Below are 19823 nucleotides of genomic sequence, written 5' to 3' on the forward strand. Positions count from 1 at the left end.
CATACTAAGGTCATGAAAGCCAAGGAAAGCCTAACTGAAGGAGAGTAGAGGGATATAACAACCGAGTGCAATGTCTGATCCTTTTAGTACAAATGACATCATTGATATAATTGACGAACTTGAATCGGTCTCTGGGTCAAGGGTATTCTTGCAAATTTTCTGTACCTTTTAAGTTATTTCAAAATAAAAGTTTAAGAGCAAGTATGCAAACATATTTCTATGACTACAAACATTTAACAACATATTTTTAAGGACCATATCTTGCACAATTTAAGTAATATTAAAGCTGACTGCACACGCATGGAAGTTTGTGTATACAAAGAGGCAGAAAGATTTTTCTGGAGAGATACAAGGATAAACTCTTAAACTATGAGAGAACAGCCATTACCTCTATTTTCACTCTAAAGTTTTCAGAACAAGCATGTATTAATGTACAACTGGATAATTCAAAATAAAATCATTTTAAAAGTCACAAAGACTTTAATTTTGGAAAAAGAACAGTAGACATGCTACATATTTTGAAAAAAAACATGAACATGGGGTGTCTAGCAGGGCAGCTGAGGGGACTGATGCAGGATGTAGCAAGGGTGGGAGAAGGGCAGCTGGGATCCTTTTCAGACAGGAGTGAGTGGGATCATTCTCAGACAGGACATCAGTGATGCAGCCAGGAAACTTCCCTTAGAGAAAAGGGACTGGAAAGAGCAGCTTTGTTGTCATGGCGCTGAAGAGTGACATAAGCACAGGCCCTGAAAACCATTATTTGACAGGTTGGTTTTTTTAAACTTTTTTTGTATGTATGTGTGCTAAAATATATAGCACACAAAATTTATCATTTTATCCATTTTTAGGTGTACAATCAGTGGTGATAAGCATATTCACGTTGCTGTGTTTGGTACTTTTGAACATGAAATTTGGGATTTTTTAAATGTGTCAAAAAGCTATGGCTTTTCTCTTCCACTGAATTATAAAAGTCCATGAAAGGAGACAGATGACTTGGTTATTTGCCTCCTATTAGAAGTCAACAAGGATGCCTTACACCAGCCCTTCCCACAGTACTTAAGCCAGCACTGTGAAGACATAACCAGGAACCTCCTCTTCACCGGTTCTCTGTTTATTTACCAGATCTCTGATTATGACCATAAAGGTGGGAAAGAAAAAAAAAAATGGATCAATACTAAGTGGGGAAATCTAAAAGAGTCCTCACAGCAACTCAGACGGTAATAGGGGCACACAGGAAACTACACGATCAATAGTCACTGGCTCCTAATACTACGTAAGCCACAGGACACACGAGAGCTGTCCAGGAAAAGTCTTACAGGCAGCACCACATTTGAGCCATGAAACTGTTAATATCTTGTTTTAACACTTTATTGTTCATGCTAATGCTCTTTCATCTTCAAAACAGCTCTATAAATCCGTAAAGGACAGGGGCTTTTTGTCCCTAACACAGGAGAAAACTCAGAAAGCAGAAGGGACTCATCTCACCCATCACTGGAATGGTGTAAACGGTCCCCTGGGCGAGTAACTGATCAGACACTAAGATGCGGTACCGAGGAACTGGAGACAACCCCCCCATGCAATCAGCTGTTAGAATGGAATGAGACAAGTACTGGAAGCTCCAAGCTGAGTCTTTGCTGCTTCTATGCTGCCGGCAACAACCACAAATGAGCTCGAAGCAAACCAAGGAGCTATCCTTTGCCTGCGACAACGAAGCTGTCATCACTCACATAAGTACCCATAAGTAACCACCTACAGCGCGGTGATGCTTTGTGTCAGCTGAGGACCCTGTCTTTTCACCCAGGTGGTAGCCGGGGCACCTTCACCAGGGATATGCCTCGGAACCTGCGGTCTTAATTATGCACATGAAAATAAACTCAGTGTGACGTACAGAGAGACTATTTATCAGCAGTTAGACTGTTCCCTCTCAAAGGGAGAGTGAGGAAGCTGAGAAGGGGCCACGGGGCCAGAAGCAGATAGCTGAAGAATCTGAACACTGCAGAGAACAGAGAAGAGGTGCTACCAGCAAAAAGGTTGGAACCAACAACCCAATAGAAAAAGGAAAAGTGAGTATGGGAGTTCTGATTCAGGTTATTAAAAAAAAAAAAAAGTCTAAAGCCTCAAGTTCTCACTTAAATGTGAACATTGTGCTTTTGTCAGAATTGACTCACATGTGGTCAAGGCTTCAACCACAAATGCTGTCCCCTATGTCCATTTCTCTATATTCATTAGAGCTTTAAACAACACACTTCTGTGGTTAGACAATATACTTAAATGTATATTAATGTAAGGTCTAGAAATGAATTTCAACTTGAGAAATAAAAGATCTTTTAAAAAAAGAACTTGGGGCACCTGGGTGGCTCCGTGGGTTAAGCATCTGCTTTCAGCTCCGGTCATGATCCCAGGCTCCTGGGATTGAGCCCCACAGGCTCCCTGCTCAGTGGGGAGTCTGCTTCTCCTCTCCCTGTACCCCTCCCCCCAGATCATGCACACTCTCTCTCTCTCAAATAAATAAAATCTTTAAAAAATTTTTTAAAAATTAAAAAAAAATAAAAAGAACTTATTTTCCAAAGAAGACAACCTTTGATACTCTGTTACGGACTAAACCAGTGAATATACTTTCAGGTGTCTCAGGGGTCAGCAAACTACCACGTGTAGGCCAGCCGCCTGGTCTTTGCAAATAAAGTTTTACTCCAACAAACTATGTTCATTCGTTTTTGTATCATCTAGGGCTGCCTTTGTGCTAAAACTGAATTGAGCAGTTGTGACAGATGTTGTATGGACTACAAAACTAAAAATATGTACTATCTGGCCCTTTACAGAAAAAGTTTGCAAACTCCTGTTGTATATGAAGAATATTAAACACATAAGGGACACCTGGGTGGCTCAGCTGGTTAAGCGTCTACCTTCAGCTCAGGTCATGATCCCAGGGTCCTGGGATCGAGCCCCATGTCAGGCTCCCTGCTCCGTGGGGAGCCTGCTTCTCCCTCTACTGCTCTCCATGCTTGGGCTCTCTCTCTCTCTCTGACAAATAGATAAAATCTTTAAAAAAAAAATATTAGACACATAATAAACACAAACCTGGTGGAGTAATAAGTGTTCTTCTATGTTCTTTACACCAACCGACTGGATGAATGTGTGGACTCGATGCTTCACACCTGCAGTTATATAAATCACAAAATTATAATTATCAGGATAAAGTCTCAAATAAAAGTAAATGTATATATAAATAATCATATACGCAAGCAAGCTAAAATTATGTCAGCATCTTGTAAGGGCAAACGTGCAAAAAGCTGGAAGCTCGATCACCCTCACAACACAAGCATGCTATTTCTATCATCTGTTACAACGGCAGAGGCCAGGTATTAGGACGGCGTAGTCCCTTCCTGGTCTCACCTCTTTCTTCTTCTGTCATCTTTACTTCAGTCAAGCACATATCTTCGTAAGACCTCTTTAGCAGCATGCATTATGTGGCATCTGATTCCTTGCTCCTGATCAAACTTGTTCTATGTATTCCTCATCTTAACATGCAACTCATTTCATTCATTTGCTCACTCACTCATTTAAACACTGAGCACTTACAATGCAACAGACACTGGGATAGACACTGAGGATACAGAACACAGAAAACATGTGCAAAGTTCCTGCTTCTGTGGGGTCTGCAGTATACTGGGAAGAGACAGGAAATAAATTAACAAAATATGTTCTCTGGAGGCACAACACTATGGGGACAGGAAGTGGAAGAAAGAAGCAGAGAGCAAAAATGGAAAGGCACCCCTTTATACAACAGAGTTAAGGTGGCCTCCTAAATAAGGTGACACCTAAAGAAAGTGAAGAAAGAGAACTGAGCCACCCAATGTGTAAGAAAAAGCCATTCCATGCAGAGGGAACAGCAAGTATAAAGGCTACGAGGTGGGAGTCTCACAGCTGGGTCAGGAATAGACTGAGGGAAGCAGAGAATACGGAATAGTATCAGGAAGGGCCTTTAGGCATGATAAGGTCTTGGGATTCTACTCAGAGTAAAATGATGTTTACTAGAATATCATGCAGGGGTTTTAGGCAGAAGAGTGGCATAATCTAATCTATGTTTTGAAGTAATTATTCTACCTGCTTTGCAGACAATTAACCACACTGGAAATGAGATGAGGCTCTTAGAAGGCTTTTGCCAGAGTTGATGATGGTGATCTGGACCAAATTGCTGGTGGTAAAGATAATATGAAGTGATCATGTTTTTAGGTCTATACTTTAAAGGAAGAACCAACAGGATATGCTGGTAGATTTGATACAGAATGTGAGTGATGTGAAGAAGTCAAGAACGTTCCAAGGTTTGGGGCATGGGCTGCAGGAAGAATTAGGACCTGAGATGGGAAGACCGCAGACAACAGTTTCTGGCATTGCAAACAGTGAAGAGCTTTGTTATCAACATACGTCTGACAGACAGGGTGAGAAGTCAAAGAGATAACGAGCATAAAAATCTGGGGTTCAAAGACAAGATCAAGGGTAAAAACACACATGTGGGAGTCATCAGCATTTGGGATATTTAAAGTCATGAACAAAAACGAGGCCATCCAGAGAATGCATATAGAGAGAGAATAGAAGAGGTAGGAGGCAAAGAAGTCCAAGAAGAAATGTCTAGAAAATAAGAGAAGGAAAGAAAGAAGAAAGAAATCGATGCTGATGCTGGATCAAAGAAGAAAAGAAACAAGAATTGATCACCAGTTTTACCAATGTAAAGGTCTTTAGCATTCTTGACAAGGGTGTTCTGGTGGAGTTGGGGATAAGAAAGGGCAGAAACCGGAATAGGGACTGTTTTGTTTTTTTTTTAAGATTTATTTATTTATTTTAGGTGTAGGGGTGGGGAGAAGCAGAGGGAGAGAGAAACTCAAGCAGACTCTGAGCCGAGCACAGAGCCCAAGGCGGAACTCGATCCCATGACCCTGAGATCACAACCTGAGCAGAAACCAAGAGTCAGACACTCAACCGATTGCACCACCCAGGGGCCCCTGGAATGGGGTGGGTTTAACAGAAAAATGCAAGGACAGCAGATGGAGTCAACTAGTAGAGAAAACATGCTTAAGGAACTGTTTTAAAAGGAAACCGAGAGCAAAAGGAAACTTTTGTTTCTGTTTTCGTCGGGAAATACACAGGGGGAAGCGGGTGAGGCATACATGGACATTCTCTGTACTACTTTTTTTTTTTTTAAAAGTAAACTCTATCTCCCAATGTGGGGCTCAAAGTCACAACTCTGAGATCAAGAGTCGCACTCTCTACTGACTGAGCCAGCCAGGTGCCCTCCTCGGTACTATTTTTTAAGTTTAGAATTGCTTTAAAATAAAACTCTTTATAAAAGATGGGAAATATTACTTCATTTATTCAAGAAATACATGCCGAGCAACTACCATGATCAGGGTAGTGTTCTAGGTGCTAGGTCTACGAGGGGTATCAAAAAACCCCCAAAACCCTTCTCCTATTTGGATACTGATAGGAATAATTTAACAGAGGGATGACCTACTGATGGAGAAGACAGAAGCGACTCGGTGGGAGGGAACGGACTCTCAGGCATGAGAGCGGGCCCCCAAGGCAGGGGCAGGCACACCACCCAGGCGGGACTTGTGTCACAGACAGGGTTCGGTCTATGGGCAGAGACCAGGAATATACCCACCAGACAAGATGCACATCTCTGCTGACCGTCCTTTTTCTCACTGACCAGGAAACGAGGTTATCAGTTGAGAAGGAGAGTAGGGAAGGAAGTGGGAGAGGTTCGAGAGAAAAAATGGAGTGGAATTTAGTGGTCCAGAAGAACAGACAGGAGTCTGTTGAGCAGGACTATGGGGCAGGCCTGAAGGCCCACCTGAGGTTAGTGGTTGTGAACGTGACGTCAGACGAGTGAGCATGCTGGCCTTTCTCTAGCTCCATTCAGCCACCTGGGCACAGGCATAAAGTCAGCACAAAGTGAGCTCAACCAGGGCTGGGATTTTGCCAGGCAAACACAATACAAGGCAGTAGAGGCCACAGTTACAAGGAGTACTTATAGCAAGATTACAAAATAAATGTATAGGCATCTAGAGACACATCACAATTAAAATCTGTAAAAAAAATTTCCTACTGGTGTTCTCAAAGTTAAAGGGCCAAATGGTTGAGATATTTAATGCATCGCTAGCATATTAAAGACTGTGAAGTTATACTATAAAAAAACAAGTTTCAAATTATTTAACCTAGCATTCCCTAAAAATATTTAACTATAAAATACTGCTTCAGTGGGCAATCCATTAACATCACGGAGAACACTAGTGTTTTGCAGAACACAGTTTGGAAAATGTTGGTCTAAAGGATGCCAAGGAGTCCAGTCTTGCTCTATTAACCAGATCCGTTGAGCCTATGCTAAAAGATCAGGAAATCTCAACATAGCCATCTGGATGGAAAACTAAAAGAGAGAAAGCCAGAAAAGTAACACAGTGGCTAGAGTTTCTGGTGAATAAAAAAAGCTTATGACTACTGAAAAACAAAGAACTTTCTAAAAAAAATGCTCTAAGTGAATGAGATCAACATATAGTCACCTCTTTTCAAACCAACTTTCAAATTAGTAGCCCTGAACAGTAACAAGGTGAGTTGATATAGCCTCAATTTAATGTTGATTTTTCTCAGAATTATTTCAGTGAAAAATACCTTTAAATTTATAGTTAAAGGTTTCTTCCTTTCTCTTCCTTTATTCACTTGTTATCTCCTACCATCCTTCCCCACGCTATTATTTCTCTTAATCTATGTGTTAGGGTTATGTGTATATGTGTATGTCATTATTTTAGAAATGTAAAAAGAAAACAAACACTGCTAGGTCAATGCTAAGTTCATACAACAATTGGTACATTTCTTACAATGATATATTTTCATAAAAGGTATTTTAATATACAATTCCTTAAAATACCTCCTGTTGTGGGAATGCAAATTGGTGTAGCTACTGTGGAAAACAGTATGGAAGTTCTTCAAAAAATTAAAAACAGAAATACCATATGATCCAGTAAATCACTATTGGGTATTTACTCAAAGAATACAAAAACACTAATTCAAAAGAATATATGCACCCTTATGTTTATCACAGCATTATTTACAATAGCCAAATTATGGAAGCAGCCCAAGTGTCCATCAATAGATGAATGGATAAAGATGTGGTAAATACATACAATGGAATATTATTCAGCCGTAAAGAATTAAATTTTGCCATTTGCAATAATATGGATAGATCTAAAGAGTGTAATGCTAAGCAAAATAAGTAAGTCTGAGAAGGAAAAATACCGTATGATTTCACTCATATGTGGCATTTAAGAAAAACAAACAAAGGGGGGAAAAAAAGAGGCAAACCAAAAAACAGACTCTTAACTATAGAGCACAAACTTATGGTTACCAGAGGGGAGGTGGATGGGGGGATGGGTGAAACAGGTGAAGGGGATTAGGGATACACTTATCTTGCTGAGCCCTGAGTAATGTGGGTAATGGCTGAATCACTATATTGTACCCTGAAACTAATATAACACTGTATGTTAACTATACTGGAAATGAAATGAAATAAAAGTATTGTTATAAATTGTATAAACAAGACTATAAAGCTCTATTTCCAGCTATTCTACTCTTTTCCGAGACAATCATCTGGTTATGGATTATTACTGATTATGTATTGCCTCTATTTCAGAGAAATTCTTATTTTATTTTAGAGAAAGGCGTTAACTCACATAAGGCTCCTTAAAAATAATAAAAAGAACACATACACAATAGTTGTCTACTTTTTTTCTTCCCAGTCTAATACAGCTTTCAAATAGTTTTTATAATTACCTGCCAGGCTCATGGCGATTAAAGTAAGAACAGTGACATTACTAATTCTTTTGATTTTATTGCATTTCTCTATAAACTGCAATTAAGGAAAATACTGTGGTGTATCTTGGCCACACATTCCTGCAAGACTCGAATCTTATTTAAGTAAATGCTGCCTAAATATTGATCAAAGTCACCCTTTAAAATCAACAGGAAGCCATCTAGTAGAGAAAACAGAAAGAGCCCTGTGTCCATCTCTTGTACCCATACTCTGCCCATCAGCCAACAACACTTTATTGAGAATGAAGTTGGAAGACTGTGAAATCTTTTCTGCTACTACTGTAAAACAAGTCATCTCTTAGTCCCATCTAGTGTTCAAAAGCAGAAATGTAACCAGAAAGAAATGTAATTATAGAAGAACAACTGATGGTGAGAAGTTTGTAAACTGTTGATCACTGTACCCCCCTTTCTTTCTTTTGGGTTTTTACATATATCATCAAAGAATTCTGTGTCAAACATTTTTTTAAGTCCATTCCTGGGGCGCCTGGGTGGCTCAGTCGTTTAAGTGTCCAACTCTTGATTTCGGTTCAGGTCATGATCTCAGGGTCATGAGATGGAGCCCCGTGTTGGGCTCTGCGCTCAGCGAGGAGTCTGCTTGGGGGATTCTCTCCCTCTGCCCCTCCCCTGCCCTCGTTAGCACACGCTCATGCTCTCTCTCTCTAAAATAAATAAATAAATCTTAATTTAAAAAAATAAAGTCCATTTCACAAGTGAGTGCAAATTACTCATGAAGGCTGCTAAGATCTAATCAGACCTAGACTGGTAGACTTTGAAAAGGTCAGAAACCAAAGAAATCACTCATGAAAACTCGTGTTTGTAATATAAGGATAAAGAGAGTAGATGCTAAAATATTCATCTTATGGAAACATGAAGAGGTTAAGTGATTTCACCAAGCCTTCCAGGTGAAAAGAAAGAGATCCTGGTTTTATCAAGTCAGAGCCAATAGCTCAACAAAATGCACACAGCTGGGCTCTGCAAATCTAGGCAAAGAGTCAAACAAGAACATTTCAAGATGCTCACTTAAGGAAAATATTGAAGTCTTCATTTCAAGCAATAATGGTTCAGATTCTTTGAAGAAATACAGGACACTTGGCCTTGCCTACTCCCTGAATCCGGAGCATGATGACTTGATTTATTTCCCAGCATCTTGCTTTCCTGGCTCGGGTCTGCACCAACTCTGACAGGGGCCTCCGTTAACTCTGTGTTTCGCTACTAAACCCCAAACCTCATCAGGCTGAGTTATGTAGTTCTTCTTTTCATCCCTAATTCATTTCCAATCCCATTCCCCATAGTAGCTGTTTTCAATATTATTAATTTGCTTTAAACTTAAAACATGATTTTTCACTAACACAGTGACTCCTTGGGAAACAGGAAGGAGATGCCATGTCATTACGCTACTCTCAAATTTTCCCGTCATTTCTTCATCTCCTTCGGGCTGACAGGGAAGGGAGCTCATTTCCCCCCCAGGTTAGCTCTTCTGACAGGACCACAGGCTCAGATATCTCCCTTATGGTGGCCTCATTTCTTCAGCATGAAAACCAAGCTCAAAAGTCTCTTTGTGCAGGGAACCCTGCCCTGACCTTTGATTGCGCCCCCCCACCCTCCCCATGCCATAATCCACTTTCGCCCTCAGGGCCAAACTTCTCTGCCTGAAGTCCCTTACAGGCATCTCTTTAATCTTCTGCAAACTAGTTTCTGCTTCTAAAACTTTTATTTTAATCCTCACCACACCCTCTGAGATACGTAGTAGCATCCCTTTTGCAAAGGGGGCAACTAAAGCTTGGAAGAGTACAGTCACTTACTAAATGGATGGGCTGCCAGTCCCCAAACACAGCTTTGTTTGCCCCCCTGGGCCTAAATATGAGCAAATGCTTTCCTTGGCCAGGAATATTCCATCCCAACATCTAAGTACTGATTCCTATCATCCTTCATGGTCCAGCTCAAATCCCACAGCCTCCAGGAAGCCTTCCCCAAGAACCCTCCATTCAGTCAGTCAGTCCTTCCCTCCACAGGCCACCTTAGACCACAAGTGGCTGGTTCTACTAAGCATAAACCACCTACCCTGCAGCCTAGACAGTGGAGTCTGTAGTTTCTGTCCCTCCCCAGACCCTGAGCCCCTCAGGGCAGAAGTGCAAGCTTCCTAGGTTCCTTTCATCTCTGTAACTCATGACCACCACCAACCCATGCTTCTCAAATGATGACAAACCTATTAACTTTGACACTGCTCTCAGAAACTGACAACATGCTGCAAACTTTTCAACATTACTTTGGGGACAAACATAATATTACTATTACTCTCAATTTATAAATGTAAAAGAACTCCATCTCAAAACAAAACAAAACAAAACAAAACCACAAAAAACAAAGAACAACAACAAAGTTTGGAGATAAAGGCCCTAGCCTCCTGTTTGTTCTAATTCACTAACTCAATGCTTCTCTTTTTCATAGATCTGCTTGTTGATTTTTTTGCCCTGCCTCACCTGGGAGACCAGACCGAAATTCAGGGACAGCTGAAGCCGCAACCTCAACGCGACAGCTTTTCTACTCAACAATCAGCTAAGTCCTGCCATGCCTTCCTGGTTCCCATACGATGAGATCACATGAAAATAAAATTTCTAAAAAGAAGGTTCCTGGCCAGCGCCTGGGGGAAGGGAAGGGATGCTCCTTCACATCAGTGCTCCGCTGCAGAGCCCAGTTTTCAGGCGGCGGAAGACGGGAGGAGAGGCGGCACGCTGCTCTGGGAAGACAGCAGCATCCTCGCCTGGATGGTGTTCCTCCCCAGCTTTCAAGTCCTTTCTACTTCTACTATTCGGAGCTATTTAGGATTATTAATAAATCTAATGACTGTCAAGGGGATAGATTTAAGCAGCTAGCAATTACCAGTATAATAAAAGCACATAGGAAACCCAGAGGTAAAGCAAAATTTATTCTAACATATACTATTTTCCTTTCATGAAAAACTACTTCAACTCTGCATAAATTTTCAGTTTTCCTCTTTGGAAGGAAGAAATGTTTCACTGCATTTGTACTACTACAAATGTACACAGATTTTATACAGTTGACCCCTTGAACAATACGTGTTTGAACTGCATGGGTCCACTTCTATGTGGATTTTTTCCAATACATACAGTATTATAAATGTGTTTTCTCTTCCTTACGACTTTCTTAATAATATTTTCTTTTCTCTAGCTTACTTTATTGTAAGAATACAGTATATAATACTCATACAAAATACAAGTTCATCAACTGGTTATGTGATTGGTAAGGCTTCTGGTCAACAGCAGGCTATTAAGTTTTTGGAGAGTCAAAACAAATTTGTGACTGCGCTGGGAGTGAGGGCCCCTACCCCTGCCACACTGTACGAGGGTCAACTATACACATTTTCCAATTCCCACTAAGGTAAAAAAAGAGGTAAGATCACTATCCAATTCAAAGGGAAAAAAATCTCATTTCCAAACTATTTTAAATTGGGAAAGCAATCCAATTTGTAACCTCAATTACATACCTAAACAAGTAATTTATGCAGATAAAAACCATTCCAAAATTCAAAGATCAAAGAACATAATATTAAATAATGCTGGAGAAATTCCAATGCATTTAAGCAATTTTCAATGTGCCATAATTACATATTGAGAAAGAGAACACACTGTACTTTTTCTGACAATTAACAAAATATGATTTCATGTCAATAGTTAAAAGTGTAAGTAAATCCTCAAAGTACATTCTGTCCTAAAAATAATTAGTTTGTGCTCATAAAAATCAGTGTTAAAAGAGATCATTTTTTTTATAAGAACCCAATATCTTTCCTATTCCCTAGATATTTGGCATCAAAGAAAAATGAATGTGACAAAGTCTTCTAGGCTTTTCATTACTTTTTTCCAGAAGAATGTTTTTAAAGGAAATGTATCTTATGTCAAATAAACAACTTACACTTTTCAAACTCTCTAATACATCTAAGACCACAAAAATAACAAACATTTACCCATTTTGTTTAAATCAGACAAAAGCTAAAAAATAAAAATCTCCCTAAATGAATCAGAACTTTAAAAATAAAAGCACTCATTCTAGCAGATTCTAGTAATTGCTTTAAAGTATCACTTATTTATTTATTTTTAACTTTTTTAAAGATTTTATTTATTTATTTGACCGAGAGAGACACAGCGAGAGAGGGAACACAAGCAGGGGGAGTGGGAGAGGGAGAAGCAGGCCTCCCGCGGAGCAGGGAGCCCGATGCGGGGCTCGATCCCAGGACCCCGGGATCATGACCCGAGCCAAAGGCAGACGCTTAACGACTGAGCCACCCAGGCGCCCCTCACTTATTTTTTTAAATATTTATTTAAATAATCTCTACACCCAACATGGGGCTCGAACTCATGACCCTGAGATCAAGAGTCACAAGCTCTTCTGACTGAGGCAGTCAGGCGCCCCTAAAGTATCACTTTATTAAGGGATCTGGTCATCACTCTGGTACTGTCATCATCATAGCACATCAAACACAGCAGGGGAGAAACACGTTCGACCTCAGAACAGATTTATAGTGTTACTAAATTTAAATGTTTTCTCATCGATTCCCTCACTCAAGTTAGGTACAGATAATTCTGAATGAAACAAAAACCACCAATTAATAAGAAATATGAGGAACAGATGAACATGGTAAGCAATATGAGAATTCAATCAGCAAATCCAGACTGTGGAAGACTCAATAGGACAAACACCCTGGTTTCTTCAGTAAAAGTTACAAGGGGTAGAGAAAGAGGAATAGGAATCTATAAATTAAGAGATGAAGAGAAACATCAAAACAATCACAAAGTGTACACCTCATTTGGATTTAAAACCATCAAATCTAAAAAAAACAAAAAACAAAACAAAACACAAAAAACCAAAACTAAGACAACTGGGAAGAATGTTTAAGTATGTTAATAATGTTACGGCATTTATAACATTATGAATTTGAAGAAAAAGAATCCCTATGTTTAAAAGATATATACTGAAATATATACAGATGAAATGCTATGCTATCTGGAATTTGCTTCAAAATAATCCTGGAGTGGGGATTTTAGGAGAAGGAATACAGAGAAAACAAGAGTGAATTTTCAGTTGATAATTATTGATGCTGCATAACGGCTACAGGCAGGTCTCTCTTATTCTACTTTTGTACGTGCTTAAAATGGGGTCTATAGTTCAATAAAAATTTTTATTGCAAACTGAATGAAAAGACATGCTATGGGGAAAATTATGCTTTGCAGAAAAAAGCTGGGGAAAAACACACCAAAATATTCAGAAGTACTTGACTCTGTGTGGTATAATCATGGAACTGCTTGTCTACCCTTAAAAAAATTCTGTAAAAAGCACATGTAATGTATAATAGAAAGCATTTAAAAAATATGAATAACAAATGGCTTTCAATGCCTCTCCTTTTTAAAACAATATAAGTAAAACTGGTGAGTGTCTAAGAATTTAATTTGAGGAGTAATGGAAATTATTGATGACTCTGCTGAATTTTTAAATATAGGCATACTAAAAGGTAAGGTCAGGAAACAAGCTTCCCCGAAATGTAGCAACACCTATATAAATTATTATTCAATTGATACTGTAACACTAGCCATATTTTATAAAGATACGTGTCACTGCTCTAAAATGTTCTCACTGCCAGTGTTCTAGGAAGGAATTAAATACTTCAGAAATGCCTTTCACCAGGAAACTGAATTGTAATGATCAATAAACATGAATTAGGTATGGAAATCATTATTTCAACTCCTTAATCAAAATATGATGGCTTTATTGTATATAGTTATATAATTTTATAATATGTTGCTCCTACTACTTTATGCAGTTTGTCCCAAAACTCTAAGGATTAAAAACAATATTCCTCAACTAATTTATTTATATCTGGCGATTAAAAATGGTTCAATTAGCTACTGGGAATAAAAATATGAAGGAAAATTAAAATATTTTCTGAGAAAATGGATACCCAGGATGAGGGGGGAAGTATGCATCTCTGCGCACTCCCACGTGAACATGTGTTGGGCAGGAGGTAAACCGCACTTCCACAGCAGGAAGTGAGTTAAAATACAAGTCATAAAGTCGAATTAAAGGATACTATTTAGAAATATGTGCCATATGAAACAGGTGAAAAGTCAAAAATCTGAAATGGGAAGGAGTGGGACAAGGCACTGTTATTTTTTGTCATGAGCTTGGCATTATTATTGTTTTCAAACCATGTACACCTGGTGGACTTGAATACACCCATTACAGAAAGCACACAGCAACGGAAAAGGTCTCACCAATAGTCATAGCTCTCATCCCAGTTGTCAAAATGTACCAGGAAACGATTGTCCACCATATCTGTTACCGTAGCAACACAGATGAATGCAGGATTCTTTTTGTCTACAGCTTCAAGCTTCATTCCAACTCGAAAGCCCGACGGGATCACTGTCTACGAAACACACAGATTTAATTAGAGATAAGCACACACTTAACAGCGAGATCTGCACCCTCTCTACACCTCCCACCGGAAGACCTGGCATCCATCAGCTGCATTCACGTTATTTAAAGAGCATGTACTAGTTTTAGGGCAGGGTTGCTTTCCAATGAGCAGCAATGAGAAAACAATGTCCTGTTGGTACACCCAAGTCAACTATCTGGATATCAAGACTAAACCACCCATAACCTCACAGAGTTTAGTTAATTTCAATATGTGTTTTGGCACTGCAGTTACTAGTTGGGCAAGTTTAATTCACCATACAGTTCACTTTTTGTTTTTCTTGTCCTTGATTACAGACTTAACGATGAAAATTATTTCACACAAAATATGCACTTAATCAAGTTAAAAATGTGTATGAGTCAGTGCAAGTTCACTCCCATTTTTTGAAAAGATCTCTCTAAAGAGTACTCTACCGAAACTAGGTCATCTTCAGACATGAAAGGCTGTAAATTATTACAACTTTTACCTAACACTATAGATATTATTCACAAAAGCACCAAAAGAACTGGCTGAACATATATAGCCACTCAAAGTAAGTTTGTAATATAAGGAAAACCAAATGACCAGCCATCTGGGACATGAAACTAAGACAATAATAGCTCAATAAGATTTAGTGCTTGAGGTGCAGTAAAATGTAAACATTCCTTAGGATCTTGTGTGAGGAAAACTATCCTAACTCGGAGCAGTGTACTGGGATATTAGTAATGCCAATCATAATACACAAGTCATTTCTGCCCTTCTAAAAAAAAAAAATCCTCTGCCCAGACTTAAGTATACAGACACTATTCTAATTACTTTAAGCAAAACAAATGTTATCTCCCATTTTACTATAATTATACAGCTATCATTACAAAAATGTAGACAGCCACGTATCTGAAAATGTTAGCAGATGTCTTATATGAATAGAAGGAGTAGGCATTAATGCCACACAGACACCTTGATGATACATTTAAGTCCTGAAATTATTTACCAGGGTTCTGACCACAAATATTTGAATATTCTGAGGTAGAAGAATCTAGAAATAGAAAAATTACTTTCTTCTTGGATATCAAACTCATAGCCCAAGATTAAGTTGTGTGCTAGCAATGCACAGAATTTAAGATGATGGTTCAAGGCAATTAATCAAATCCCTGACTGAATGCATCCTCAGAGAACAGACAGGGATTAGGAGGAATCTTGGAGCAGGCCGCTGAATTTTCCACCTAACTGACCTTCCTCCCTTGTCTTAACAGAGAATACCTACCGACAACACAGTATTTACATTTCAGTAATTAAGCTCTCCTCTCAATTAAGGGATTTTAAAATAATGATCTGGCTCATTAGTTCTATTAGTTACCTAAACACACACACACACCCTCTTGAGTTCTCTAATTCGACCTGGCTTATGCTCAATTTGATCAAAGACTCTTTTAGTCATCAGGCCAATGCTCAAAACAACTGGTTAAAATCATTTCCCAAATGGAAGGTATTTGGAGTGGGTGAGAAAGTTTCTGCCCACTCCTAATATTCATTTCCATTTGGAGGGAACCCCATTATTGAAACATTATTGTCTCTCTACATTCTCACTCACTGTTACCTGACTGGTGATTCTGGAAGAAGGAAGTGGTCATACTCTTAAAAGTAAGTTGGCCTACAGGGCACACAGTTTCCATCTGCTCCTGTCCCTGCAGGGGTGTAGGTCTGCCCTGGTCCAGTGCTCCTGGGCTTGGGGGATGGGCAGAAGGGTCAGGAAATCGTAATTCTAGGTCTCAGAATCACAAAGCTCATTCGTCAACAGATAGAGGCCATGCATGTACTCCCAACTGAGCCCTTATCTGTTATAAAGATGGTATTTTGGCTTTCCACCTGCTTGCTCTCTGTTAATTCCAATTAGATCAGAATGTGGACAAGAAAGAAGAGTGTAACATGTTGGGCTTCTTCAGAGATGCAACAGGGAACACGCCATGGAAAGTGGGAACACAGGTCAAAAAAGCGGGAAATAAATACACATCCAGACTTTGCTTCTGTCATACGGCAAAATAAGGCTACACACTGGAGTGAAGGTAAATCATGGTCCCTAGCATGCAAATACAAACAGGGCTACACTCATCTCACTGCATGAATCCCATGTGAACAGCACTCTAAGCAAGGGACACTAACAATAAAATATCCTGCTCAATTTCAATTTTTTAAATGTACTTTTACTGTAAATTACACCAGGGTTTCATACTATGTTGCCTTCTACCCTTAAATAAAACACAATAACCATGATTTGCCTATGAAATATTTATTCATGATGATTTTAAGTGAATTTTAAAATTTAATTAAGAGTACTCTATTTACCAAAGCAATAAAATTTACTATAGTCTCTTGGTATCACTTTTAATTTAACCTACGAAACACTCAAAAGTCATTTCCCTTGAAAGGAAAAGTATTTTGGATGTACTTACTATATTCTGATTTTCAAATAATGACTTGGGAGCAGCTTGAGCTTTGCATGTCTTAAGATAGGTCTGCCAATTAAATTCTTCTTCTTTATAACCTTGGATAAGCACATATATATATATGGACTTAGTAAAATGTCAAAATACTTCACACTTAATTTTCCATTCCCACTTTTAGCTATACTTCCAACATGTTGAAATCAAACAATTGATTTTTTAAAAAGACAAAATTTAACTCATAATTCGTAACTATAGATTTTCTTACACAGGCTGTGTTAATTTCCAACAAATCATATTACTTTTTTTCAATTCCGAATGAATGATAATGGATATAAAGAAAAGGTAAAAGGAAGCAAATACATATTATACTCAGGTCTGCGTCTTATTACCAGGCCATTTCTACCAGTATTTAGGTGGAACAGCTCAGCAGTAGAGGAGTAAGCCGGAGGAGTCAAAATCTTTATTTTCTCCTCCCCTGTTCTATTTTGAGAAACTCACTTGTAGGAACAAGTGGGAAACTGGAGAAAACAGTAATAAAACAGAAAAATCTTTTTAGCCTATCACCACCAGAATGACAATTCAAGATTTATGAAGTAAGCATGCTGGCAAATTACAATAATGGAAATGTCCTTGCCTTAATGCTCACAATTTCACATATAATGTTGCTGAAGCCAACATTTCCTTTAAAAAGGAAATTGAGTATTTTATTTTATCTGCTCATGTTCTCTCTTCTACTTCCATTGAAGTCCAAAAGGCAGCATTAAAAGTACAGCTAATAATTCGCCACACATAGGAGGTTAATTTATATAAAGGCATGCAGATTTTCTTTTTCACCCTCATTTTTTTCTCTGTGTTTTTGTTTAATCCTTCAGCCATCTGAAAATACCATTCTGCCATTAATTTTTCACTTAAAACCAAAGGATGGCTAGTGCATGAAAAAATGAGAGTCCTGAGACAGGCCAAAAATATCACACTAGTGACCTGGATCTTTGACATCAAGTAAACAATACTGAACGTCACAGTTGAAAAGGAAAGAAATAAGATATTGTTAAACACATTAGGGATGGACTGAAAAGGATGGTTGTTATTCTTGATCTTTATGTAAAAATGAAACAGGCAGAATGACTGCCAGACTGACCTATAAAGAACTCAAGAATAAAAAAGTAATTGCTATTAATTCAACCCCCATCTAAACCAGCTTTTAATGCTATATTCTCCTTTCCAATCTTCTAAATATTAAGATTCATGAATTCGATGCATAATTTCTTGAGATTCTCTATATAATGAAATATCAGTAAGTAAACTTAGTCATTTAAATAGGTTAGAACTAAATTTTCAAATGTGTTTTTTCAAGGATATATGTATTTTTGACCCTGAACAATATGGATTTGCACAGTACAGGTCCACTTATTCATATCTTCTCTTCCTTATGATTTTCTTAATAATGTTTCCTTTTATCTAGCTTACTTTATTGTAAGAATATAGTATATAATCTATGTAACATACAAAACATGTGTTAATTGACTATTTATATTAAGAGTAAAGCTTCTAGTCAACAGTAGGCTATTAGTAATTAAGTTTTTACCGAGTCAAAAGTTACATGTGGATTTTCAACTGTGCTGGGAGATAGCGCCCCTAACCCCTGTGTTGTTCAAGAGTCAGGTGTGTGTGGGGGTGGGGGGGGCGGCGCATGGGTGTGTGTATGAAAGAAATCTGTAACTAAAATTTGTATTCAAAATTAAGTATCAATCAAATATTATTTTATATACAAAGAAGTACATGGACATAGTTTATTCTCTTAAATAGGATTCTACTTTTTACATCTCTTTCACTTTAATGAATGTATTTTTCTTCATAAACAATAAGCTTGAATTTGGGCCTATCTGAATCATTATAAAGTCTGAATTCTTAAAAATTCCAAATCACCATGTAAGGAAAGAAGCTTTTACAGAATTTAAAATATGAAACAGAAAAGTGACAATACCTTTCGGAGGATGGAGTTTATGGCCAGTTTTCTCACACCACCCCACTGGGTGAATATCCAGAGCATCTGCATTTACCCAGAAGTCATAGCAATCAGAATATCCATCAAAGTGCAATTTTATCCGGTATCCACAAACCTGAAATAGGTAAAGCATGATGACTGACTAAAAAAACAAAAAGAAATCCAAAATACCCAGAATATCTATGTACAAAACTTACTTACAAAATAAAACAAAATCTATTGATTTCAGTGCAAGAATAAACAACGGACATCAAGTGTAAATAGCCTATGTTAATCAAAGCACCCTCATTAACAGCAACAAAAGCAAGTGAACAAAATGACAAAAATCTAAAGGCAAAGGCGATTCATTGGGAAGAGCTGAGCTGCGGTGCTTTGGCATTCTTCCCAGTTATATTAGGAGCACACAGATACTGGGGGAAGAATGATTTTCCTACATATACATGTCCTCTCTGCATTCTTTATATTGTACCAGCACGTGTCACCAAGGAGGTCCGGCAGGGAAGGAGCCGGCCCCACACAGGGTACGCAGCCCCTGCAGAGTCCCAGGGCTGACGCCCTGCTGTCCACTGCCTAAATGCTGGCCCTTAGCCTTTACAGAGCTCTGCAGACAGTGACATTTGGCCAGATCAAGGCTGGTACACAGAGGGAAGTCAATGGCTTCTCCTCTCTACCCGTAGCTGGGTTGGGAGAAAGAAAGGCCTTCGTCAATTCATACTTAGATGAGACAGGTTCCCTGGAATGCCAATAAGAACTCACTTTATGTAATGCATGCTGAATGCTGAGGCCATGCATCTGTTTAAACGGTTCCTCTTGGGGAAGTTCTGAGTTAAAGGGTCACATGGGTCTAGGAGGTCTCAGCTGGGTCACTCTCTGCCTTGGGCTCTTAGAGAAGTTCAGCCTCTCAATCTCCTTACCACTAGCACCGCAGATGTGGACCCACACAACACACCAGACCTCTGAACACTCCAAACAAGAAGCCTGAGACTAGAGCACAGAGCCAGGGCAATTAACAATCCCCGAATAATAAGGTAGCTGTCTATTTACTGCCACA

The 19823-nt window shown here is 38.7% G+C and overlaps 1 protein-coding gene across 5 annotated transcripts in view; it reads right to left on the minus strand.

The window, feature by feature from the left end:
* The window catches only part of L3MBTL3 (L3MBTL histone methyl-lysine binding protein 3), a 119399-nt gene that overhangs the window by 54056 nt on the left and 45520 nt on the right, over positions 1-19823 (minus strand). For all 5 annotated transcript variants that reach the window (XM_036120841.2, XM_036120843.2, XM_078054747.1 and 2 more), the window contains 4 exons: positions 18752-18887; positions 16774-16865; positions 14145-14296; positions 3079-3155 (listed from right to left, as the gene is read on the minus strand). In XM_036120841.2, coding sequence (XP_035976734.1) covers positions 3079-3155; positions 14145-14296; positions 16774-16865; positions 18752-18887 — 457 coding nt within the window. The remainder of the gene's footprint in view (positions 1-3078; positions 3156-14144; positions 14297-16773; positions 16866-18751; positions 18888-19823) is intronic.

The sequence above is a fragment of the Halichoerus grypus genome, chromosome 9 (assembly GCF_964656455.1).
Source record: "Halichoerus grypus chromosome 9, mHalGry1.hap1.1, whole genome shotgun sequence".
Taxonomy (NCBI): Eukaryota; Metazoa; Chordata; class Mammalia; order Carnivora; family Phocidae; genus Halichoerus; species Halichoerus grypus.